General features: G+C 43.0%; 1 protein-coding gene across 5 annotated transcripts in view; it reads right to left on the bottom strand.

Moving 5' to 3' along the window:
- Nucleotides 1-27,164, bottom strand: part of LOC119963247 (protein transport protein Sec24B-like) — a 135,255-nt gene that overhangs the window by 82,033 nt on the left and 26,058 nt on the right. For 4 of the 5 annotated variants that reach the window (XM_038792058.1, XM_038792056.1, XM_038792057.1 and 1 more), the window contains exons 5-6: nucleotides 11,023-11,118; nucleotides 1,705-1,791 (exon numbers count right to left, since the gene is read on the bottom strand). In XM_038792058.1, the coding sequence (XP_038647986.1) occupies nucleotides 1,705-1,791; nucleotides 11,023-11,118 (183 nt within the window). The remainder of the gene's footprint in view (nucleotides 1-1,704; nucleotides 1,792-11,022; nucleotides 11,119-27,164) is intronic. The other variant, XM_038792059.1, reaches the window with a different exon arrangement.

The raw sequence follows: 27,164 nt of genomic DNA on the forward strand, positions 1-27,164 counted from the left end.
TTGTCACACGTAGACTTACATTAACATTGCAATGAAGTTACTGTGAAAAGCCCCTAGTTGTCACATTCTGGCACCTGTTCCAGCACACAGAGGGTGAATTCAGAATGTCCAAATTACCTAACAGCAAGTCTTTCGGGACTAGGAGGAGGAAACTGGAGCACCCGTAGGAAACCCACGCAGACACAGGGACAACGTACAAGTCTCGAAAGGCGTGCTTGTTAGGAGAATTGGACATTCTGAATTCTCCCTCAGTGTACCCGAACAGGCCGAGTGGCAACTTGGGGATTTTCACAGTAACTTAATTGCAGTGTGAATGTAAGCCTACTTGTGACACTAATAAAGATATTAACGGAGCAAGCTCCATTGGATGAGTAAAAATTAAGTGGGAGAGAGAGCTGGGTCGGGTGGCGGGGGGCTCTACACAGGCAACTCCATCTCTTCATGTGTTGGGCTCAGCTCTAGGCAGTTCAAAATGGTGCTTGGAGCACATCTGACCATGGCACAGGTGAGTGGGGCTTTTCTGGAAGTACAGGATAGGTGCGAATGTTGGTCATGGGGTCTGGCAAATCATAGGCTTATGTTCTGGTCTTGCCTAAACTTGGGAGTTTTGGGGTTTCCTTATTCAGCACCATGTCAGGGGTTCTTGGGATTTAGTTGGAGCCTTGCCCGTTGGTGGCCATTTTTGGGGTCTCGGACTCGCCAGAGCTGAAGATGGTGGATGTTCTTGCCTTTGCCTAGATAATAGCCTGAAGGCAAGTTCTGTTTGGGTCGAAGGCTCCGGTTTTGTCTTGGTTGAGTGATTTGATGCGGTTTTTGAACTTCGAAAACGTCAAGAATATGGGCGGCACCGTGGCACAGTGGTTAGCACTATTACTTCACAGCGCCACGGACCCGGGTTCGATTCCTCTAGTGTGGCGACTACAGGATTTTCACACAAGCTTCATTGCAGTGTTAATGTAAGCCTACTTGTGACACTTATAAATATTATTAGATCATAAGGGGTTGGCAGAAGGGTGCTCCTCGAGATGGCAGCCTTTCATTTCCTATTTCAGGGAACTAGTCACCTTCAGATATTTGGGGGGGTTACTGGTTTTGTTTTGATTTGTCTTGGTTGTTTACTTTTGGTGTGTGGGGGCGGTGATTGAGTCTGGAATTGTATTTGTTGTGTAGTATAGTTTTATAGTGTTATACTGAAAACATTTTCTCAATAATGTTTTTTAAAAATTGCAAGTTAAGTATCCAATTTAACACTCAACATGAGACAACAAAAATGCTTCCACGAAATGAGTTCTGGCAGTCTCAAAGCCTCCATTGTTCAATTGGGCTCTAAGGGTACAGAACTGCCACATACTTGTTCTGAATTGGCAACCAATTCAAGGCGACCTCATGGCTGCGGTGGAAAATGGAAAACTGTCATACGCTTTATTAGTGGTCGCTCCTGAGATTGGAGTTGACCTCCGCATTTAATCATACATGAACCTCCTCTGAGGGTTCAACATTGGCAAACGTCCAGCACTAATATCAATAGTTTGAGTTAAGTTTTTTTTATTTAAAAAGTTGAAAAGCATTTTTAAAAAAATGATAAACAGGTGACAGCTAACCACAAGCAATGAATGCTTTAGATGAAGATTAGGTCTGAAAAATAGCAAAGTTCTCGGAAGTTCATACATATACCACCCGTTGCAAATCAAAATAAGTAGTTACCTTGGCAGCTTCCACCTTCCAAAGCATCATAGTTGTTCGGAAGTGAAGTGTTAGTGGATGAGGAAGAGGAAGAGGAAGAGTCCACACCTAGGAATAGAATATTCAAAACATGTTACATGTTCACAGAAAGTCGCACATTCACCAAAAAAAGCCCATGCAAAGCTGGAATTAAAATGAATGTATAAAATATAAATGGGATTTTACCCAACACCTTTGCTTTCACAAAGTAACAACTCACCATTTGCTCATCGGAGCAAATGAAATTTTATTTTCAGTTAATAAAATGTGCGCGGCACTGGAAAACTAAGCAAATTGTTGAAGTTCACAGTATATTTTCCCCATGTTATCAGATCTTCAAAATATTTTGTACAGTAAGAAAATGGAAGATAATAAAGCAGTTTCTGAACTTACTTTAAAAAATAACTTATAATTTATAACTTATAACGTATATAATTTAACTACTAAAAAACAATTCGGTATACGCCGCTGTAAATATTCACATCTGCAAGGAACAAAATGTTACATAAAACCTAACTGTCCATTTTATTGTAATGAATATTTATCTCAGGTAACATCATTTGAATGCAAGTCACAGGAATGAATATTGGTTTGCTGGACTAAAACGCAAAATATGGAATTCATCTTTTCTTTTAAAATTACAAAAAATTAGAAATTATAATCTTTTATACAGCTAGATAACCTCAATAGCCAGGTTATTTTAGGTTAATGATAACATTTTGCATATTACAACTAATAATTTAACTTGGAGGTGGTTATTTTAGGCTCCTACGGTCATCAGTTACATTAATGATTTCCATCAAGGTCGCCTTCTGCCCCAGGAACATGTTCTTCTTTCGCATTAAATCAGCTGAAAGTTAAGAATTGGTGCTGCAGTTTTGTATCATGGTCATAAGCAGCCCGTGCATATTTTGTCATGTGACATTCAACACAGATGGAGTGTCCACCATGGGGTGTAACACAGCTAAGTCTCATACATGCACTTTCCAGCAAGGTTCCATGGAGAGTAATCAAGAGTGAAAAGTCAATAATTTTTCACATTCTAAGACAGAAGGTGGAAAAACAGTAGATAATTGGCAAGATCTCCACTCAAATACATTTAGAAAAATGGACACATAAGCTTAACTGAATTGTTTAGATTACAGCCCTACTCTCAGATTAGCTGTGTTTCAAATTAGAGCTCATGGATGGGTTTCTCCGTCCAGTGCCGCCGGAATGGGGAAATGTGATTGTGTGTCAGCTGGTGCCTCGACAGTGGCATGAAAGCGTTTCATGTCGCACACCGGCATGGGCATGTAAATTGCACTGTAAATGGCATTGGCATATCATTAACGTGCCCAACCCAGCAATTTCCAGGCACTCCGCGATGCTCCATCTCTGCCAGGCCCTTGGTCCACTGTCTACTGATGCTTCATCCGGAGTCTTTCTCTTGGTAGTTTAGTCAGTGGTGGTTTGCCGTGGCCTTCCTCTCTCAGGGAAAGGATGAGGAGGCAGGTCTACTCCGTCTGAATCACGTTAGCCATCTAATCAACTGCTAAATGGCCCTGGACATATTTTTTGAGGTAGTGCCAACAGAGAGAAAAATGTGATTGTAGAATTCAGTCTTCAGAGTATCTTAGACAATACTTCTACCTACATTATCACTTAGAAAAAGATTATACCCACTTTGTTGATATTTTCTTTCTGCGTTGAAGGGCAATATAAACAAAATTCATTCATTCATCACTTGGATTCAGTTGCAACCAGCGACTTAGACCATCTGTCTAAGTGGGTCAAATGATTTAAGCGATTGTAAATTATTTTTAGTTTCTTCAGTTTCTTTTGGTTTTACAACGACAACAAAATAAACAATATACATGAATCTATAAACCCCCTACTCTAAGCTAAACTGATCCCCCCACCCACTTCTGCTGACGATTAATTTCCCGCAAAGAAGTCGACGAACAGTTGCCATCTCCAGACGAACCCTAACATTAACCCTCTCAAGGCGAACTTGATTTTCTCCAAACAGAGAAAGCTAGCCATGTCAGATAGCCAAGTCTCCGACTTTGGGGGCTTTGAGTCTCAAGCTAATAATATCCGTCTCCGGGCGACCAGGGAATCAATGGCCAGAACGTCTGCCTCTTTCTCGTCCTGGATTCCCGGATCTTCCGACACCCCAAAAATCGCCACCTCTGGAGTCGGTGCCACCCTTGTTTTTAACACCGTGGACATGGCATCTGCAAACCCCTGCCAGAATCCCCAAAGCTTTGGAGATGTCCCGAACATGTGGACATGGCCGTCCCGCACACCTATCTTCTACACCAAAGAACCTGCTCATCTGGACCACTGTCATGTGAGCCCGGTGAACGACCTTGAATTGTATCAAGCTGAGCCTGGCACATGCTGTGGACGCAATGCCTCTATTCAACGCATCTGCCCATAGATTCTCTCCTCCCAACTCCTCTTCTCACTTGCGCTTCAGCTCCCCAGCCTGCGTCTTCTCTGACCCCATAAGTTCCTTGTAAATGTCAGAGACCCTCCCTTCTCCCACCCACCCTCTGGAAACTACCCTGTCCTGTATCCCCCTTGGTGGTAGGAGCAGGAAGGTTGAAACCTGCCTGCGTAGGAAGCCCTGCACCTGCAGGTACCTGAAATTAATTTCCCCATGCCAATCCAAATTTCTCCTCCAGCTCCCTCAGTCTAGGAAAGCTCCCCTCTATAAACATATCCCTCATCCTCTCAATCCCTACTCTCTACCATCTCCGGAATGCCCGTCCATCCTTCCTGGGGCAAACCGGTGATTATTACAAATTGGAGACCAAACCGATGCTCGCTCTGCTCCCACATGCCTCCTCTATTGCCCCCAGACTCTCAGGGCCGCCACCACCACGGGGCTGGTGGAATACCGTGCCGGCGGGAACGGCAGAGGCACCGTTATCAACACCCCTAAGCTGGTGGCCTTACATGAAGCCGCCTCCATATGCTCCCATGCCGACCCTCCCCCCACTTCCTGATCATGGCTACATTCGCCGCCCAATAGTAGTTACTGAAGTTTGGTAGCGCCAGCCCGCCTTCTCCCCGGTTCCTCTCAAGCACCCCCCTCCTTACTCGCGCTGTCTTGCCCGCCCATACAAAGCCAGTGATCACTTTGTTGACCCGTTTAAAAAAGGACCGTGGGATAAAGATGGGGAGACACTGAAACACAAACAGGAATCTCGGGAGGACCGTTATCTTCACTGTCTGACCCTACCGGTGAGTGACAGCGGGAGCGCGTCCCACCTCCGGAAATCGTCCTTCATTTGGTCTACTAGTCGGACTAGATTTAACTTGTGCAGCCGTTCCCATTCCCACACCACTTGGTGCCAAGATATCTAAAGCTTCCCCCTACCACTCTAAACGGCAGTTCCCCCAGTCACCTCTCCTGTCCCCTCGCCTGGACCGCAAACATCTCACTTTTCCCCATATTTAGTTTATACCCCGAAAACCGGTCAAATTCCCCCAGAATCCTCATGATTTCTTCCATCCCCTCTGCTGGGTCCGATACATACAGGAGCAGGTCGTCTGCGTAAAGCGAGACTCTGTGCTCCAATCCCCCCCCCCCCCCCCGAACCAGGCGAATGTAAATGTTAATGCCCAGCAACATCTCTAGCTTCCATGATGCCCCTATTGCTAACATAAACAGCCAAACATAGCGAAAAAACAAATCAGACGGTCTGGTAGACAGCTGGTACAATACATTTGACAAATTTAGTGAGGCTGTGCTCTGGCAACAAGACTTCAAGAGTATGAGTCAAAATCAGAACAACACTTCCACCAAGGCTGTGCTCCAGAAATGCAGCCTCACTGAATCTACCCTCTGGTTTAATGGTCTTTCAAACTACTGACCATCTTAAAACAGAGTAGATAACTATCAAAAGTTTCCTTACAACTTGGGAAACAGCTACAAAAAGAAATAAGCCCAACTACCCTGGTACCCTTTCGTCAGGCAACACAGGCTAGGAAGTAAGCAGGCTCAATGTCTGACTAGGATTGTATTTTGTCAATTACAGCAAAGATCGTATGGGAGATCTACAATAGATCTTAGTCTTCCAGAGCTCAGTAGAGAAAACAATTCAGATGGGCTTCCATCATTATGTAACTGCCTATTTAAAACTGTGCATGCACAGATATCCAATTGCCCCTGCAATTCACTGGCACAGAAAAAAGCCTAGCTTTTTGGATGAAATACCATCAGGCTCAGCCAGTCGTCTGACTTTAGCAGGGGACAGGATACGATTGGGAAAGGAAGAGAGAAGAAAAGACTATCATTTAAGAAAATACAAATAAGCATAAAACCTTGTTTGATTTCTTCAGATCACAGACTACTTGTACTCTGGTCACTATGTCAAACATGGCGAGTGGAAATCAGGATGCTGATGAGAATCCGTTTCAGTGATAAAACTGCTTTCCCACCTCATCACAAAGAAGTCAAAAATATTTGAACAGCCAAATCAAATCGAACATTTATGCAGCATTTCATTTCACTCAAGATCTAATTTTATTTTTTCTTTTAAATTGTAGTTAATTTTTTATTTTTAGTAATGATGTAAAAGCATCAGAAATTGTAATCCAGGAATATGTTCAAAGCAGCATTGCAAAATTCGGCATGGAGGACAATATCAGCATAACTCCAGTCATTCAGTCTATGATAGCAACAAGGCATGGGAGTAGTGATGGTGTAAACTCTCTTTATTTTTAATCACTTAGTGAACGTAATGATGACAAAATCATTTATTTTACTGCTGCATTCATGAAGAATCAAGTCCAAGTGAACTGTGAAAATGCTTTTCCAGTAGTCACCATTGGTAGCAACATTACGATAACATGTGAAATAAAGGATAAACTTCCAGTGGCGACTTGTAGAAGGAGTTCGCGTGCAAGTTAGCTCCCGCTAGAGCCCTTGGTTTTTGCTTCTTTTATCCATTTCCTGGGGGACAAATTTGTCCCATTTGAGAGTCGTTTGGGTGAGATTGTCAAAAGGTGCAAAAAGGAATATTGGAAAGAGGGTCCGAGGCCGCCTGAATATTTCGAGGCGATGTTTGTGGAGTTGATGGAGATTCATGAAGAGGATGCTGGCAGCCATACCAGGGGCGGGTCCACAGCCCCACACCAAAATCGTTTTTAACGTGGGAGTGGAGATTTGATGTTTACGCAGGAATCGTGCCCGGCCCACTCCCGCGATTCTCTGGTCCCCGGAGAATTGGCCGTGCGCAGATTGTGCGGTGCGGCTGTGGGGCCATTGACAGAGGGCCCCCTCAGCGATTCTCTGGGTAAAACTGGCCGAGTTCCCAACGGCATGGTTCTAACCACGTATTGCCGGTTGGGAACCTCAGGTGGCAGCTGCGCTCTGTCCGCGGCCGCCCTGCTTTTGGGGGGGGAAGGGGGATCGTGCACATGGGGTGGGGGCCTCATGGGTGACCGGGGCAACGATCGAACGCTTGGACACGCCGGCACGCGCCATCTCGGGGGGGGCCTACATTGTCGATATCGGTTCGCAGTCTGTGTCCGTCATGGCGCAAGCCGCCACTGTGCGCATGCCCATACCCACTGCCAGAGTTGCGAGAAGCGCTCTGGGGCCCTGCCAGCCCCCTGAAGGTAAGTGAATCGCTCTTGACTTTTTAAAGGAAAGTCAAGAGTGAAACGCCAGCGTTTTTACGCCGGCATGGGGACATAGCCCCATTTTTGGAGGAATCCAGCCACAGATATGGACACGCACCAGCTGATTTTGGGGGCAATTTGAATTGCTTTCGGACTCTGAGTTGGATTGGTCTAAGCCAAAGACATTGGGGCTAGCGAAGGTACTGGCAGCATTCAAGAAGGGTGGATTGGATCCATGGTGGTTTTTGTGGCACTGAGGCAGAGAATTGCCTTTTTTCTCTCCAGTGCACAATGTGTACTCGGGCATCAACTTTTTGTGATGGGGAGAGGTCTCTTCTGCCAAGGTTTAGGAAAAGGAATATTGCGCGATAAGCGATTTCAGGTCCACACTCCGCACCTGGTGGATGTGGCTTTGGATGGCCCAGCGGCCAGCACAGAGTTTGGATGTGGGGCTGTTAGCAGGTTTGGGATTTTATGTGAAAATGGCCAGGGTGATTTCTGAGTATGTGGAGTTTAACAAGAATGGGGAGGTGTTGCTCTCAGTGCTCTGGGAGGCTCCGAAAGCGGTGGTGCAGGGCGATACTCTCGCACAAGGCACAGGTGGATAGGGAGGCAAGGGAAAAGCAGCAACAGTTGGTAGATGTGATCTCAGAGGTGGTCAAAGGTACTCAAGTGATCCCACCCCAGAGCATTTGAATATTAGAAAGAAGTTGCAGATGCGATTTGATCCATTAGCCACTGTTAAGGCGGTGCACCAGTTGCGGCACTCGAGGGGGGGTAACATACGAATATGGGAGATGGCCATTTCCCTCCTGGCCGGTCAGTTGAGGCAGCAAGCAGTCTCCAAGAGACTGTCCAGATTCAGGATTCAGCTGGGGGACTTGTGTCGGCGCTGGATAAAGTTAACTAGACATTCGAGGTGTTTTATAAGAACCTCTGCAGGTCGGAGCCACCGGGGGAGGAGCCAGATGTGCGGGAATTTCTGGAGGGATTGCAGTGTCCTAAGGTAGAGAAAGAGGACCGGGAAGGGCTGGAGGAGCCATTGGGGTAGAGGACACCCAGCAGCGATTGAGTGCATGCAGACAGGAAAGGCACCAAGGTTGGATGGGTTCCCGGTGGAATTTTACAAAATGTTTGCTGATCGACTAGTACCATTATTGGTGGAGATGATTGAGGATTCAATATCGTGGCGGTCTCTTCCAGAGACAATGATGCAAGCGTCCATTCCGCTTCTGCTAAAGAATGATAAGGACCTGGTGGAGTGTGGGTTGTACCACCTGATTTCTTTACTAAATGTGGATGCCAAGATTTTGGCCAAGATTCCAGCACTGAGGCTGAATGAGTGTCACCCTCAGGTTATTGGGGAAGATCAGACGGGGTTGATGAAGGGGCGGCAGTTGTCGTTGAATTTGAGGCGCTTTTAAACATAGTTGTTTCGTCCCCAGCAATATGGTGAATGCAACATCATCATGTGCGAGGTTAGGGTTGACACAGTTGAAGGTAGTGCATAGGGCCCCATTTGAGCAAATCCAGGATGAGCAGGTTATTTGCAGGAGTGGAAGTGGAGTGTGTACAGTGTGGAGGGGCCCGGCTAATCATGTGCACATGCTCTGGTTGTGTCTAAGGCTTGTGGGGTTCTAGGCCTCCTTCTTCAGCACCATGTCGGCAATTCTACAAATTGAGCTGAAGCCTTGTCCCCTCGGGGCCATATTTGCGGTGTTGGACCTGCCAGAGATGCAGACTGGGGCGGGGACTGACATTCTGGCCTTCGTCTCACTGATTGATTGCTCAAAGGCGGGTGCTGCTGGAGTGGAGGTCAGCTTCTCCACCCAGTGCCTCAGTGTGGTCTGGAAGATCTTATGGAATTTTTATATCTCAAGGACATCAAGTACACTGGGAGGGTGGCAATTGAGGGGTTCTACCAGAGGTGACAGACGTTTATTCTGTACTTCAAAGAGCTGGTCACTGTTACTTGTTAGGTGGGGGCGAGGGGGAACTAGGTGAGGGATGTCTCTCTGTTGTGGGGTTGTGCAGCACAGAGTTCGGAGGGGGGTGGGGACGAAGAGAGTTTCGGGGAGTTTGTTTATTATTTTATTGTTTATATATAAAATTTGAAAAATGCAAATAAAAATACTTTTCAACAAAACATGCAAAATAAAGAATGCAAGATAAAAAATAAAGGGGTTTACTAGTATGGAACTGAAAACTCAATAATGACGCTATAAATCATTTCCAGTAAAGTTAAATTTGAAAAGACTGCAAGTTATGGCCACCAATCAAGTATCAGTTTATAAAAGCTATAACACTGAATTATATTCAAAATATAATTTCAAAATCCACAGAGTGAATGAATACATATGACAAGTACAGTAGTATCAGCACTGATCTTCAAAAGAAATGTTAAATTGCTCATGGTTTAGGGCGTAATTTGGATTACTTTCAATATCTCAACTCAAGTTGCTTATGCAGAAGTTTATTTTCCCAAAACAGAGTCTGTCTTATGCCCCGTCAACCTCATTGCTCTCTATTTTTAATTTACTTGTGTTGCAACCAGTCCTGGTCTTTATTTCTCTATCTCTATACTTTTTTTCTAAATTCAAGCTACTCTATGTCTGTACTGAAGTAGCTAATGTTAAATTCTGCATCACTTCCTGGCCCAGTCATTGGTTTCCGTTACTTCATGCCATGTGGGTTCAGGATCCACTTCAGTAAGTGAAAAAATAATCTAATGTAGTATTCAAGTGCAGTTCTGAAGCTATGCCACATTGTCAGGAGTGCCGTGCTTTGTTTGAGGCATTAACCCCAGCTTTTTGTTCAAATTAATTTTTTTTTTTTAAATTTAGAGTACCCAATTATTTTTTCCAATTAAGGGGCAATTTAGCGTGGCCAATCCACCTATCCTGCACATTTTTTTGGGTTGTGGGGGTGAAACCCACGTAGACACGGGGAGAATGTGCAAACTCCTCACGGACAGTGACCCAGAGCCGGGATTCGAACCCGGGTCCTCAGCGCCGTAGGCAGCAATGCTGACCACTGGTTCAAATGAATCTTAAAGATCGCATGGCCTTATTCAAAGCAGAGTTCTCCTGTTATTTTGGTCAATATTCACCCCATAGTCAATACCAGCAAAGCAGATTAGCTTCTCATTCAATTTAATGCTGTTTGTGGAACATAGTTGTGCAAACACTGGGCTGCTGCATGTCACAATGGTTCCTTAAACCAACCCATTTAATAAAGAGCACTTTGGGATGCTCTGAGAGGTGTGAAGTGCCGTACAAATTTCCAAGTTCTCCCTTGGAAAAAGTACTTACATATAAATTACTCTCATTCCAAAAAACTGAAAACCATAGGATGTTCACCCTACAAGGATGGATCAGTATTTTACAGAGAAATAAAATCACTTCATACAGCACAAACCACTCTCTGATTATGGTACCTTGAATTAGTACCTGATAAACCCCTTCTACTCAGAGCTACAACTTACTTTGATTCTCATACATATTGTACCTTAATAAACTGTACTTGATCACCATTATTTATTCAATGCAGAAGATATTGCTCCCTGAAGTAATAAGGAATGTGGCCTTTGCAGTCATTAAAATTCTGTATTAGTCAATGATTTACAGCAAATGAATTCAGCACATGCAACATATAGGACATCTGTTAAAACATAAAGCACACCTGCTTCATCATCATCATCCTCATCATCTGAAGTTGATGACAAGGGACTCGGTGCTGAATTAACTTGATTATTAGCAACATATCCATAGTGCATGCCTGTAAAGTGGAAAGCACAAAACAAGATAAAAATTAAGCAAAGAATAAGAATCACTCATTGCAAATCATTCAATAAAAGTACAAGACAGATGAGCAAGTCAATAAGAAACAAAACAAGTAGTTAATGAATGACCAGTTCACACAATCCAACAGAAAGTGCATTCAAAACAAAAGCAGTCCGTCAAATGTAAGGGAGTAAGGGATGATGGGTAAAGGAGAATGAAGACAACTAACAGTTGGGTTCATAATTATGTTTCAATCAAATGTACTCCAGAAATATGTTTGTGGAAAAAATGCATGTTTACCTACTTACAGGGTTACCTTCATCAATATCCACAATGTATTGCAGATGTAATCTTAGTTTTCAACAGGACAATGCGTAAGAACACAGTATATTTATGGCACCTTTAACAACTGACATTTTACAGGGTTGAACATTAAACAGCAGGATTAAAAGCAATCTCTAATACCAGAGTGAAAGGGGATTGTTCCTGACAAGTGACAAATGCTCCAAATGCACCTATTTGATCTAAATGAACAATTCTAATCTTGCGCACACAATCTCAATGAGCATTGAAAACCATGTGCCTCCTTAAGACCATAAACTGTAAAATGCAAATCTTTCCACAGGCTGGAACCCTTATGGACACAGAGAAATTGGACAAATCCTGTTGCACGGCTGCTAGGAAGTTTGGGTACATGATACACCCTATTAATGGAGCTTAGGTGGCTATTTGTGCCCCAGCATGCCTCCTTATATTTCAAGAAGCCCTGTGCATGTCAAACCACCCTGCAAACAGATATGTTTGGTTCTTGGAGTTATACTAGGATAGTCATCAAGTTCTGCAAACAATTTTTGCATGCCACAAGCAAAATGCTTATCTAATATTCATCTACATTCAACGGGCATCTTAAGCAGCACAGCTGACTACAGAAAGGTCCAATAATATGCTACCAAACACAGGAGCAGATTAGGATGCCAAGATCCTACATCAATAATAATATTTATTGTCACAAGTAGGCTTACATTAACACTGCAATTATGTTACCGTGAAAAGCCCCTAGTCACCACACTCCGGCGGCGCCTGTTCAGGTACACAGAGGGAGAATTCAGAATGTCCAATTCACCTAACAGCATGTCTTTCAGGACTTGTGGGAGGAAACCGGAACACCTGGAGGAAACCCACGCAGACACGGGGAAAACGTGCAGACTCCGCACAGACAGTGACCCAAGCCGGGAATTAAACTGGGACCCTGGCGAGGTGAAGCAATTGTGCTAACCACTGTGCTACCGTGCTGCCCAAGGCATTCATTATGGTAAGATATGCACAGTCGAAGCACTAAAGATCACTCTTACCTCAGTGTTGTTTATTGCAACCTACCACTAAAGAAGTCAACTTGTTTTCATCCAGGGATAGGAAAGTTTTCCATTTTAGACAAAATCAATAGCTTGGAGCACGCTCACGAAATGGCATTCCTGCCAGTTGATGTGAAAGTAGAACATTGTCTGATGTGTTTGTTGAACAAATTAATTTAGTATCTGGAGTGTTTTTCTGGGTGGGAATGGTTCTTAAACAATTTATGTATACACCTTTGAAGGTGAGACAACAGGTTGAGAGCGTAGTTAATAAAACATGCAGTATGGAGGGGCACGATGGATAGCACTGCTGTCTCACAGCACCAAGGACCCGGGTTCGATCCCAGCCCTGGGTCACTGTCCGTGTGGAGTTTGCACATTCTCCCAGTGTCTGCGTGGATCTCACCCCCACAACCCAAAGATGTGCAGGGTAGCCCATGCTAAATTGCCACTTAATTGGAAACAAAAAAGAATTGGGTACTCTAAATTTATTTTAAAAATTAAAACTAAATAAAACATGCAGTATGCTGGACTTCATTAGGAGTGGCATAGACTACAAGAGCAAGGATAGAGTGCAAGAATAAGGAGGTTATGTTGAATTTGTGTAATACACCAGTTCAGCCTCAGCTAGAGTATCACAATCATCCTAGATGCCACACTTTCGGAAGATGTGAAGGTATTAGAGGGAGTGCAGAAAAGATTCATGAGACTGGTTCCAGTGATGAGGAACATCAGTTATGAAGATACACTGGAGAAGTCAGGGCTGTTTGCAGAGAAAATAAGGCTGGGAGGAGATTCGATAAATGTATTCAAAGTCATTAGGGGCCCGGAAAAGGTAACGACGAGAAACTGTTCAGTTTGTCCGACATTGAGCAGAATGTCAGACAGACTGACCCTCAATAATGCACAACTCTCATCCTGCCCATTATGACCAGCAATGATGTACAACCGGCCAACTTCTCCAACTTTTGAGGATATTACCTCGGAATATTTTGTGCTGTCAAAAGGCGTACCATTTCAAGTCATATAGAACATAGAACATAGAACAGTACAGCACAGAACAGGCCCTTCGGCCCTCGATGTTGTGCCGAGCCATGATCACCCTACTCAAACCCACGTATCCACCCTATACCAGTAACCCAACAACCCCCCCTTAACCTTACTTTTTAGGACACTACGGGCAATTTAGCATGGCCAATCCACCTAACCCGCACATCTTTGGACTGTGGGAGGAAACCGGAGCACCCGGAGGAAACCCACGCACACAGGGGGAGGACGTGCAGACTCCACACAGACAGTGACCCAGCCGGGAATCGAACCTGGGACCCTGGAGCTGTGAAGCATTGATGCTAACCACCATGCTACCCTGCTGCTCTGGCACAAACTGAGATTATCAATCATGCTTTTCAGCAAATATAAGGAACTATGCAGAACACAATATTTGAGCTCACAGTATTTTTCTTTAATATTATAAACACAAACCATTAAAACTACAATAAATCCAAGGACAAAAATCTATTATAATGAATAGGATAACTGGTAACTCCAAACTTGCTTTACAAACAATATATTCACTCTCGTAGAAGATGTTGTCCTAGCTGCTGCCAAATTCCCTTCGGATCAATACACAAGGGAAAAATAAGGAAAATAAGACCATAAGAAATAGGAACAGAAATAGGACATTCGGTCCCTCGAGCCTGCATCCCCATTCAATAGGATCATGGTTGATTCCTCACGTCCGTTTTCCTGCTCTTTCCCCATAACTCTCGATTCCCTTGCTGATCAAGGATCTACCTAACTCAGCCTTAAATATATACAAGGATTCTGCCCCACAGCTCTCTGTGGCAAGGAGTTCCAAAGACTCAAAACCCTCAAAGAAGAAGAAATTCCTCCTTGTCCCAGTCCTGAATTGGCACCTCTTTATTCTGAGACTATGCCCCCTGGTCCTAGGCTGTCCCATGAGGGAAAATCCTCTCAGCATTTACTCAGTCAAGCCTCTTAAGAATCCTGTATGTTTCAATTGTCCCTCATTCTTCAAAATTCCAATGAGTTGAAACTCAAGCTGTTTAAACTTTGCTCATAAGGCAATCCCTCCTTTCCGGGGATCATCCTCGTAAACCTTCTCTGAACTGCCTACAATGAAATAATACCTTTCTTTAAATAAGGGGACCGAAACTACTCTCAGTGCTCGAGATGCGGTCTCACAAGTACTGTGTACAGTTACAATAAGACTTCTGTACACTTATACTCCAACCCCCTTGAAATAAGGGCCAACATTCCTTTAGCCTTCCTGATTACTTGCTACACCTATGAATTAGCTTTCTATGTTTCGTGCACAAGTATCCCAAGTCCCTTTCTGTTGCAGTTTTTCTCCATTTAAATAATACACTGCTGTTTTGTTCTCCCTTCTAAAATTAACTTCACATTTTCCCAGATTCCCACAAAATAAATTATTTGACAATGTGCACAAGAAGAATCATTCAACTTCCAAAAGGAAAGTGCACTTAATCTGGAAGTCACACAGGTAGCCTCCAATTCAACATCTGAAACATTGAAAGAAATGGTGTACTTGTAATTTTTCCCCATGATAATCTGACGCTCATCCAGTATGTTGATACATTACAATGAAGAATCGCCACAAGACAGTATTTTTTGTTTAGTACATCAGTTCTACTCCTTAACTTATCATGCAGAAAGTCTTCACCACACGCAGGATTGCCCCATCAAGAATATTTATATTTCCAATTAAAAAGATTAAGTGTCCCTCTCTGGAAATGAGTAATTGTGGTTAGACTTCAGGTAACCAAAGTGGTTAACAATAACACTGGATCCAATGTGGCATTATACAGAAGTATGCAATCGTACATTGCTCATACAGAAACTACTGCATGATGAATGCATTACCTTCTTAAATTGAGTTACTTAAAGTGATGCCAACTCACAATCTGCCCCATCATGCTGTATAATTTACATTAGATATTTCTAAAAAATGTCCTATAACTAATTACATTTCTATCTGTTTTGAGAATTTTTTATCTCAATGAGGTCTGGTAACTCTATAGATTTAGACAGTTCATTGGTTCCATAATACAAAGACACATGAAATGAGTGTAGTGAACCAACTGTGTACAAATGAAAGTGGTCACAAAACACATTAACCACAGACGTTCACAACCGTTGGAAATTGAAATTGTGTGTCAATTATCTTTTCTTCAGAGTAGCAAGGAATTTGAATTATAAGCTACTATTTTAATTTTTAGCCTGTTGTTTCGCTGAATATTTTACTTTAACAAAAAAACGCTCACGGCAACTTCAGGAATTGATTTTAAGGGGCTGTGTGATCACTGTAGCATCCTAGATAAACTGCCAGATTTCTAATGATTGATTCAATTTCATCACACCAATCGGTTAATTAACTCCAAGATAATCTCTCTCAAAGAGGACAAAAGTATTCACTGTAGAAACAAATTGTTCGTCACCACTCCTGCCACAAAACAATAAGGGAATAAAAATCTGATATTTGCTAACATGGGTTAATTTCAACTACATTGATTTTATGCATTATGAAAATAAGTACTGACTTGTGTATTAATTAAAAGCTACATAACGATAGTGGACAGACTGGCCCTAATTTTAGTTCTGCAACTCACTGGGTGCCATTAGGGGGTAAAATAGTGCTCAGGAAACCCAGAAATGAATGCAGCACATTTGGCAATAACTTTTTAACTCGGCCCTTCATTATAGTTTTACTTCAGATTTCCCGTCCAATCGGTGGCAACAAAGTAATGTCAGCCCACATGGCATAACCTCAACCCCAGTATTTATGGAGTCACTCCATACGCGCAGTTTGAGAGAATTTAAAGTTGGGAACCAAAGAGAAGAATGTATCACAATAGCGAGAGCCAGATCAAAGTTATACCTCATTTGAGTGACATCTTCTTGGGTGTGGTGCTGATGGCTATGAGGAGTCAGGAGAGATATACTCTATCTACCTACAAATGGGAAGGAGAATTCTGCAATGAACAGCAATAAGGGGTGGCTGAAGGTAGTGAAGGTGGTCAGCAGCAACAGGGGTATGGTAACACGCTGCTGGATTCAGTGTAAAAAGCCCTTTAATGGCCTAACCAGGTCAGGAAACAGGAGGTCAATATATCCACATGACCCCACCTCCTCATTTTGTTTAGTCAGGTCTACTTGAACACATTACTCACACGCACTTACCTTCCTGGTTTACCCCTTCTTCTCGTTGCACTCTCGCACATCTCCATTTGTGAGTCACTACTTGCACTCACCCTCAGCCATTTGAAAAGCCATGTCACTGACTTAGTCACCCTCCGTCTATTGGATGAACACTTGCCATTATGTTCAAAGGTCTATTCTTTCCCTCTTTGAAAGAGGAGAGAGCTCAGACCACCAAGAAGTTAACTGAAATGGATCCTCCAAACATCTTGCAGCTGACAACCACAGAGAAGGATGTAGCAGAGATGAATGGAATCTTCGTTTCCCTTGCTGTTAGAGGGATATAAATCATCATGACCGACATGCCATGCAGCATTCAGTCACATTGACTTGATTTCAATAACACAAGTTGACCATGGAGCAGTAGCAAAAAACGATTAAGGCTTTGTAGCTCACATCGGTGTCTAATAAAATGTTGCGCTGATAAATTTATTACTTATTCAGATCGCATAAGTATCAAATCATTTCATCATATTGTCGCCTTGCCAATCTTAGCTAGTTTATGAGTTGCTGGATGAGCAATAAAGTGTTTCCAGTGGCAGAAGAGCCAGCAAAACAACTAGAGGCGACATGAGGATTTAAATTGCTGTGTTGTTTTGATTTAGATGTAGTGCCTGAAAGGGTAGTGGAAGCAAATTCAATAGTAACTTCCAAATGGGAATTAGATGAATATTTAAAGGGGGAAAAAAATTACAGCGTATGGTAACAGAGGTTTTGGGGATTAATTGACTAGCTCATTCAAGAGGCAGCACAGGAGAGATGGGCCAAATGGTCTCCCACTGTGTTGTGTCATTCTATGTATAAGATTGCCCGTGTACCAAAACAGCATTTTTGTAACCAGAAGTAAAACTAAAAGCTATTTTAACCCATATTTTCATTTCCATATCATTGTATAAAAATTTGAACTGTAAAATCCATTCAACATCTAAAGAATTCTAGTTCACAAGTACAATATTAGCTAATAAATGTTATGACTAATGCATAGCAGTGAAGAAAATTACATATACTTGTAAAAAAAGTGAAATCTAAACAACCTGCAGAGAAAATAAAATTGCTGTACACTTAAGAGCGCCTTAAAGGACGGAAGAAAACTTTGGCGATCAAATAGAAGGGTGGGATGGGGTAAAGGAATCAATAAAAGATTGATAGCGGGGTAGTAGGAATAACATTCAAATAGAAATGTTTTTAAGAAAGCAAGGCAGAAGTGGCAAGGTGGAGAGATGCAAAGAAAGAGCTGCAAATGGGTAATTTTGTAGAGACTAAATGTGGCCACTGACAGCAAAATGCAGGGAACGATAATGGAGTGGCAAATGGGAGTTGGAGAAGCAGGAGGTATGTGTGGGCATGCAAGACGGGATCAAACTGCCAAGTTACTGTGAGCTGAGATTTTATGGCAAAGAAATGAAGCATGCAGTTTATTCGCTAGTGCAGAAGGTAATAATGGAGTGAAGGGACTATGAGAATAAGGAGGGAGTGCAAAGTATTCGGAATGATTTACGGAAGTTAGAGTCCGAGAACAAATCTCAGTCTTGAGCTAATAAAGGCATATTGAAATATATACAGGGTCCAGTAAAGCAGCCTATCAAAATTAATTATAGAGACGGAACAGTATCCATTAAACATAATGCAAAAGTAAACAAGATCTAGAATATCTTCCAGCACTGCTGTGATATGCTGGTGATTCTGCAGGCTGATGGCTCAGATTTATACTTATTTACACTCGTGATACAAATCAAATTTTAAAAGGCAGTGCAAAGTTGGTGAATTAAGTCACTCCTTAATCCATAGAATCCCTACAGTACAGGAAGCCATTTGGCCCATCGAGTCTGCACTGACCCTCCGAAAGAGCACCCTACCTAGGCCCACTCCCCTGCCCGATCACTGCAATCCTACCTCACCTGCACTCCTTTGGTCACAAAGGGGCAATATATCACGATCAATCCACCTAGCCTACATATCTTTGGACTGAGGCAGCAATGCTAACCACTGTGCCACGTATTGTTATCCTGTACAGCTGAAACTCCTACTTGCAAGAAAGACATTGCAGGGTCTTTCGCAGCGCCGGAGGCAGCTGGCTGTTGGACCAGCCGAACCCACCACCATCAATGGTATTTTCCATTTAATTCACCTCACACTACTGGGAAACATATGGTGGAGATATGTCCTCGACAGGACCGGAAAATCCCAATGTAGGCCAACAGCCAGAAGATCTCGCTGACAATGCTTTCCTTCAAGTTTAAGACAAGAGAAAGACTCACAATCCCAAATTCCACTAAAGAAAGCCCGCAATAAATGGATGGAAATTGGCACACACATTTAACCTTCCTGAAAGCAGCAACAAAGTCAAACTCATAGGGACAGTCAGAGTAGTTTCGCTGACAATCAGACCACCTCAATTCCTTTATATCGACAATACTGCAGCACAGCTTGCACTAACAGATATGGTGTTTCTCCGATAATGGGAAGATAGGGCCGGGAGAAGAAAAAGAGGAGTTAAAATTGTGTTATTTTCTCTGGGATAACACAGGCTGCAACTCGATGCAGCTTTGACCAAAAGATACTCCAGACTTTGAAGTAAGTTCAATGTGATTTATTGAACCATTAGCACAGTTATCTATGAGTTCGACTCTCCTGCTAATCTTGCTATAGTAACTCAGTCTAACTAACCAGTCTGCTCTAAGCCACGTGGTGGGTGTGATGCTTCTGATCTGCCCCTGTCCTACTCTCGAAGTGTCGCCTGTGGAAAGAGACAGAGCATGTATGCCCTGTCCTTATATACAGGTTGTGTAATGCCCCCTTGTGGTAGTGTCACCTCTGGGTGTCTTGACTGCCCATTGGCCGTGTCCTGTTCGATGTGTCCATTAGCTGCATGTCTACATGTCATGACGTCTCTGGTGCTCCCTCTAGTGTTACTTAGTCGTAGTGTATTTACATTAACCCCTTGTGTATTTACAATGGTGCACATCACCACATCCCCTTTTTTTGTGTTACATATTTCCTGCAGTGTTAAAAAAAAAAATTGAACAAAAACAGGTAAATAAGTGATGACATGTACAAGGCATGACGACTGTGATGACAATACAAGAGCAAAGAATAGTTATGATGACATTGAGGATTATACAACACCAAATAATAATTAGGAATCCAAAGTTCATGAATTTACACGTCGAGTGGCTTTCTTGTGCTGTTATGGAAGTGTCGATGTTGATGTTGTCATTCCCTTGTGAACGCAGTCAGTGTCCTGGTGTTTATGTAACCAAGCAGTCATCAGGAGATGTTCAAATGGTCAATTCACTTCATTGTCTGAGGTGGACTCTTTTTTTTTTAATGCTTGAGGCAGCAATTCTTGCTGACACCTTTCCTGAAAGCTGGTTTGCGGGGCCGTAGTGTAGCAAACATGAATTGGTAAGATGCGTTGACATGCCATGGTATGTTTGCACTCTCGCTATTGTTCTGAGCTGAGCAGTAACATTGTCCTTCATGGGCAGAGTTGTACCATGTCGTATCAGTTCTTGTTCTATTGTTGTGCCCGTTTGGAGTCATGTCCGGTTCACTCGAATCATCTTTGGCTTGTCGATGCTCCCCGTCTGGAGCCCTTTCTGGTTCTTATGGAGAGGCTTGATTAGATGAGGCTTGAATTAACGCAGTGTCATTGGAGTCACTAGTAGCCTCACTTTGATTGTTGAATGCCTTTGTACATACTAGCTGAGATCTGACAATCTCACTGAGATGTCGCACATCTTGTATGGGAATGGTGAAGCCTTTGTCACTTGTCGCACATAGTGGGTAGACCTCCAATGTCTTCTTGTCGGTTAGATGACCTGAGTAGACTGTCAGTCTTCTTCTGGTGGCTCAAATAAGCTAGGTAGACTCTCATAGTCTTTTTGTTGTTCACGTGAGAGTGGTAGACTGTCATAGTTGTCTTGCTGTGCACTTGAGCATGGCAGACTTGCATCGTCTGCTGCTAGTTGCTCAGGTAAGGTTGCTAGACGTTCATGGCCTTGTTCATGCAGCGTCTGCGCTCTCGAGTCTTGCGTTACTTCCATTGTGGAGTCTGTCAACGAGCTCGCTGTGGAGGTTTGTACCGCTCTCTCTGTGGAGTCTGTCATCGCTTTCTGTGAAGAGTCAGGGACTCTTCGTGGTGCGTGGACCACTCACGGGAGTCGGGGACTCTTTGTGGTGCGTGGACCACTCTCTTGGAGTCAGGCCGCACTCTGTGGGCTTGTACTGCTCTCTGTCTCTTGGCGTCAGGGCACAGCAGAATCCTGTACTCATGGGTCGGGATGTCGTCTATGCTGGGCTGAGGATCCTCAAATCCAAAGAACTCGTCCATGACTGTGTTGGATGCTTCAATGTTCAACACATCTCATTGAGGTTTGGATTTGGTACTGAGGTCGCCACGTCCAATGATGAAATCATCGTCTGAGTCGTAGTCTTGAAGGACTAAATCATCTCTTAGGGTGGTGCTAACTGCTTGTTGCAGGGTTCTGCGGCGGTTACTTTCAGCTACCGGTCGAAGTTCAGGCATTGTGCTGTCGTTCCAGGTGAAAGAATTGTGGTTTTCTGGCTTTAAAATTTTTTTTCACTTATTTTCAGTCATTTCCCCTTAAGTGGGCGTGGTCTGGGGCCTCTGACGTCCTGATGCTTGTGACGTAGAAATGGATTGCGCATGCGCAGATCGTTTTTCCTTCACTGTGCGCTCTTTTCGCAACTGCGCATGCGCAAAACACTGTTTCGCCGGTTCGCGTCTTCTCAGGAACTGCGCATGTGTGGCTTCTTGCGCAAGATGGCTGCCAATCAAAATTGCCGTTTGCCTCTGCTGCAAGCCTACCTTTGCCTCCAGGAGAGTATAGGCGCCAGTTTTACCGATTTCTGTTGTGTTCACCTCGCAGTAGTTTTCAAACTTGTCCAGGACTGTCTGGAAGTCTCTCTTGTCCTGCCCTTTGGAGTACTTGAAGGAGTTGAAGATTGCTGTTGCACATTCACCCGCAATGCTGAGTAGAAGATCTATCTTCTCAGCATCGGCCACGCCATCTAGGTCGGATGCTACCATGTAAATCTCAAATCTCTGCATGAATGCACGTCAGTTGGCACGGAGATTGCCGTGGTACCTGTGCTGCTGAGGAACCGGAATCTCGGTCACCTTGCCTGGGCGCTGTTGCTGTTAGTAACGGATCTTGCTGAGTTGAACGATATAGATTCAACAGACACTACTGGTAGCACGTTATGTTATGTACTCTGGGATAACACAGGTGACAACTCGATGCAGCTTTGACCAAACGATACTCCAGAATTTGAAGTAAGTTCAATGTGATTTATTGAACCCATGAGTTTGACTCTCCTGCTAATCTTGCTTTAGTAACTCAGTTTAACTAACTAGCCTGCTCTAAGCCACGTGGGGGTGTGATGCTTCTGATCTGCCCCTGTGCTACTCTCTGTGTCGCCTGTGGAAAAGAGACAGAGCATGTGTGCCCTGTCCTTATACACAGGTTGTGTAATGCCCCCTTGTGGTAGTGTCACCTCTGGGTGTCTTGACTGCCCATTGGTCGTGTCCTATTCTATATGTCCATTAGCTGTATGTCTACATGTCATGACGTCTCTGGCACTCCCTCTAGTGTTTACTAAGTCGTAGTGTATTTACATTAACCCCTTGTGTATTTACAGCGATACATATCACCACAAAAATCACACAATTTTGCAAATACAATTGGTACCTGCACTTGGTCAACGAAAAGAATATCCTTGGAAAATTTATTAATTTCACTTCCAATTTCCACCCCTCTATCACCTTCACACCAGCATCCGCATTCAAAGAATCATTCTCCACAAACTCCAGCATGATTCCACCACCAAACAAATCTTCCCCTCACTTCCCCTGTCAGCATTTCGCAGGGACCATTCCCTCCAGGATACCCTGGTCCACTCCTCATCATTCTTCACCCTCTTCCCACAGCACCTCCCCTGCAGAAGGTGCCTGCTCACCATCCAAGGACCCAAGCAGTCTTTTCAAGTGAGGCAGTGCTTCACGTGCACCTCCTTCAATCTGGTTGATTGCATTTGCTGCCCAATGCGGTCCACTCTACATTGGAGAGGGTAAACGCAGACTGGGTGACTGCTTTGCAGAACACCTCCCATCTGTCCGCAAGCAGGATCCAGACCCTCCTGTGGCTTGCCATTTCAACTCACTATCCTGCTCCCACGTCCATTCGCCCTCCCGTGGTTTGTTGCAATGTTCCATTGAAGCCCAGCGCAAAGTGGAGAAACAGCACTTCACCTTCCGATTCGACACGGTACAGCCTTCTGGACTTAATATTCAGTTCAACAACTTCAGACTGAGATCTCTCTCCTCAACCGTCACCCGATTTTTATTTCTATCACTTTATTTTCATTTCTTCCACTGATCTTTTCCCTCACCATTGTCCCCCCTCCCTCCACAACTAGTTGCCTTTTGACACATTGCTCACTTTTGTTCTGCCATTCACACATTCTAATCTCTTTATGCACCACTATTCGCACCCTTCTTAGCCTTAATCACCTACATTTACATTCCTTTTGTCTTTCTGTCCTCGACATCTTTGTCAATCTCCACCTATCACTCGCCCTCTATCCAGTCCCACTGATCCACCCCTCAACTACAATATAAACCTGACCCTATTTCCAGTTTTCTCCAGCTTTGATAGAGTCATTCAGACTCGAAACGTTAGCTCCCTTCTCTCTCCACAGACCTGCTGAAATTGCCCAGTATTTTCTGTTTTTGTTTCAGATTCCAGCATCTACAGTAATTTGCTTTTATATTATGCTGTTGTAAAAGAAGATACATTTCTTAGATAATTTCTAATTGTGCGAGGAGAGGGGATTTATTTTTCAGCCCATTGTCGGAAAATGACTTTTCATAGCAATTTCACGTTTCTTTTAGTCCAATTCCCCCGAGTAGAGTAGGGAATTAAAAGACGTTAAAAGAGCGGAGAAACCATTTTAACAGTTACACACAACTTACAATCACAATTGGAAGAGAAAGTGAATGTTTGTTTTCTGGCAAACAGATCAATGTGCAAAACCAACATTAGATGAATTTAATATCATTTTAACGCCATAAAAAAAGGACCAGTATCGAACATTGTCACAAAACTGTCAATAATTAACACGTACATATGTTTGCATTTACTGATGTAAAATTTTTAAATTTAGCTATGGAATACATTACCAAATGAAAGCCTGGGAAAACAGGCCTCGTTAGGTTGAATACAGTGGAACTCAGATTAAATCCCTGGGGCTGTAAACAAGAACCATCGAGGGATGGCTAACCACTATTCCCTAGCAATAGGCTCCCAATGGAGATATGTCTCTTCACTGCCCTGCTCCAATACATTTTAGAACAATTCACAAAACAGAGCTTGGTTGGTTCTCTTTATTAATTTGAACAAATAAATTTTAAAACATTATTGCTGACAAGTGGTCCCAAAGAAAAGCACATAGCTTGAAAAGAGAGCATCTGTTGAGATTCTCTCTTCGCGGTTTAGAACATGAAACAACCACAAATTGCTGATTAGCTATATTCTCCAAGAGATTATTATACAGATCATGGCAATTCCCAGCCGAAATGAAAACAAAAATTACAATTCAGAAAAACTTTGAAGTAATAGACTTTGCAGTCCATAGTTAAAACTCTAGCTGGTTCACCAAAACATAAACAGATTTTATACGGTTATGTTACTGAGCAACCCACAACAGGCAAATACAAGAGTTTTCCCCTCTTCAATTTAAAACAAATATTGCTCAACTTTGGACTGTCGGCACGAATAGGTACAGTATACAGATCATCAGTATAACCTAATTCAGCAAATGATGCAATTACACTCCATTGAATATATGAGCTACACACAGCAGCAGAGGCACTCGCACAAAGCAATTGCAGCTGATGAAATTTCAAAAATCATCTGTTTAGATCTTACCAGTGTACAAGTGGTGAAGCTCGGAACTACATGATTTTTATAAGACTACAAAACTCGGATTCAAAACTGGCCCTCCAGGTGGGTTCCTCTGTACCCCAAGGGTGGCCCCCATCCCAACTTTCTTCCCACAGAACACACCTACCTCTCCATTGCTCACACACCTGTTTCCTGGTTTCACCTAAAAATATGAATTAATAAACCATCACCTGGGTGTGTTGGAAAATTATTCCATCTCCCCTCCCACTTTCCTTCCCCTGACGTGTTTAAAAAGCAATGGGCCAATCCAAATCAAAATAAAAATATTGCTCTTAAAAACAAAGGCAACAAATGCAGTCTTGAAAGAGAAAACATGGTATTAATGACCTAACAATACAACAGGGAGGAAGGGTATGTGTCGGTGACAATATATTTAAAGAAAATTAAATGCCAATCACCCCCCTCCAAACACCAGTTGGTCTGGATTTAATGTGTGTCAAACCATTTTCCTATCTGCTTGCACTCTTGAAACATATGGTGTCCTTTCAGTAAAAGTAAAGTTATTGGAAAAAGAAATACTGAAGAGAGAGAATGGGAGTTGTCTCCAATTGAAGCCCACTTGTGACAGTAAGCGATTTTCATTTCATTTCATACTGAAGTGATAATGTGTTCTATTATCTGGTATGATTTAATTTTTTAAGAACAATGAATTGTTTAGATACTGTCTGATGAAGCAATACTGTTAAGTAATTCTGCATTTGGATAGAAAGGACAATGCTAAATAGAAAGCAGCAACTCCTCTAATTGCCCAAAATGAATGGGCAAGAATAACTAAGTTGAAACACAAATGCAATAATAAAAAAAAGGTAATTTAGAAAGAAAATTAATATAAAAGGGTTGGAGTAGAGTAAAAGCAAGGAAGTAGTTTATTAACCATTCATTTTTTAGCCTTCCTCGTGTTCAACAATTCCTACATAATGTCAAAAAAAACCAAATATATTCTGAGTTGTCTCTAATTTGGAGCTGTATTTCAGGGTGTTTTATATGCACACTCACTGCCATAGTAAGTGCCAACTGAGTCCAGTATTCTTGGAACTCATTTGTTAAATCTCAACAACATAGAAAAGACAAAATATGAGAATACAGAACAAGAACAGGGAGAGTGGAAACTTTAAAAAGGAGACAAATTTAAATTGGTTATTCACTGTTGGACATTCAGTCAACATCCATTTAATTTGTTTTTGTATTTGTGTTGTCTTCGTGGCAGATGCATTTCATCACCAAATTCATCACTTTCCCATCTTTGACATCATATAGATAAATTGAGGGAGTTAATGATCTTCCTTCTATCAAAAGGTCAGAAATGGGGAAGTTCGCTAATGATTGCACAATGTTTAGCACCATTTGCGACTCCTCAGGTGCTATCGCAGTCTGTGTCTAAACGCAGCAAGACCTGGACAAAATCCAGGTTTGGGCTGACAAGTGGCAAGTAACATTCGTACCACATAAGAGTTAGGCAATGACCATCTCCAAAGAAGAGAACCAAAACATCATCACTTGACCTTTGCTGAATCTCCCACTATCACCATCCTGAGGGTTCCCATTGACCAGAAACTGAACTAGACTAGACATACAAATATTGCGGCTACCAGAGCAGATCAAAAGCTAGGAATCCTAGCTTTCCCAAAGCCTCCCACCATCTACAAGGCACAGGTCAGGAGTGTGTTGTAATACTCTCCACTTGCCTGGTTGAGTGCAGCTCCAACACACAAGAAGCCTGACACCACTCAGGACAAAGCAACCTGCTTGATTGGAATCCCTTTCACAAACATTTAATCCCTCTACCATCAATGAACAGTAGCAGCCATGTGTGCCATCCACAAGACTGACCGGAGAAACTGACCAAAGCTCCTTAGGCAGCATCTTCCTAACCCGCGACCACTACTATCTAAAAGGACGAGAGCAGCACATACCTGGGAATACCACCACCTGGATGTTCCCCTCTAAGTCACTCACCATTCTGACTTGGAAACATATTGCTGTTCCTTCACTGTGGCTAGGTCAAAATCCTGGAATTCCCTCCATTACAACACAGTGGGTATACCTACAGCTCAGGAATAGCATCGGTTCAAGAAGGCAGCCCACCACCACCTTCTTGAGAGCAACTAGGGATGGGCAAGAAATGCTGGCCAAGTCAGCAATGCCCATGTCCCGTAAATTAATTTTAAAAATATTGTTTTCAAATTCCAATCATATTTCAGAACTGACTTTCAATTAATATTTACTCAAAGTTTATGGTTCTGTCCTGCTGCTTAGATTTTTCTATAGTTGCAGCCTCCTCTGCATTCAACTGAATTATTGAAGGACACTGTGCATTGTGACATATCTAAGTGGGAGGATGAGGAAGTTAGAACCAGCAGATCTCTGATGATGAGGGGTGGGTGCAAAGACCTCAATCTGCTTTAGCAGGACTATGGCTTTCCGCCACCAGCCAATTAAAAGCTTCCGGCTTAATCAGGTGA

The sequence above is a fragment of the Scyliorhinus canicula genome, chromosome 3 (assembly GCF_902713615.1).
Source record: "Scyliorhinus canicula chromosome 3, sScyCan1.1, whole genome shotgun sequence".
NCBI classification, from domain to species: Eukaryota; Metazoa; Chordata; class Chondrichthyes; order Carcharhiniformes; family Scyliorhinidae; genus Scyliorhinus; species Scyliorhinus canicula.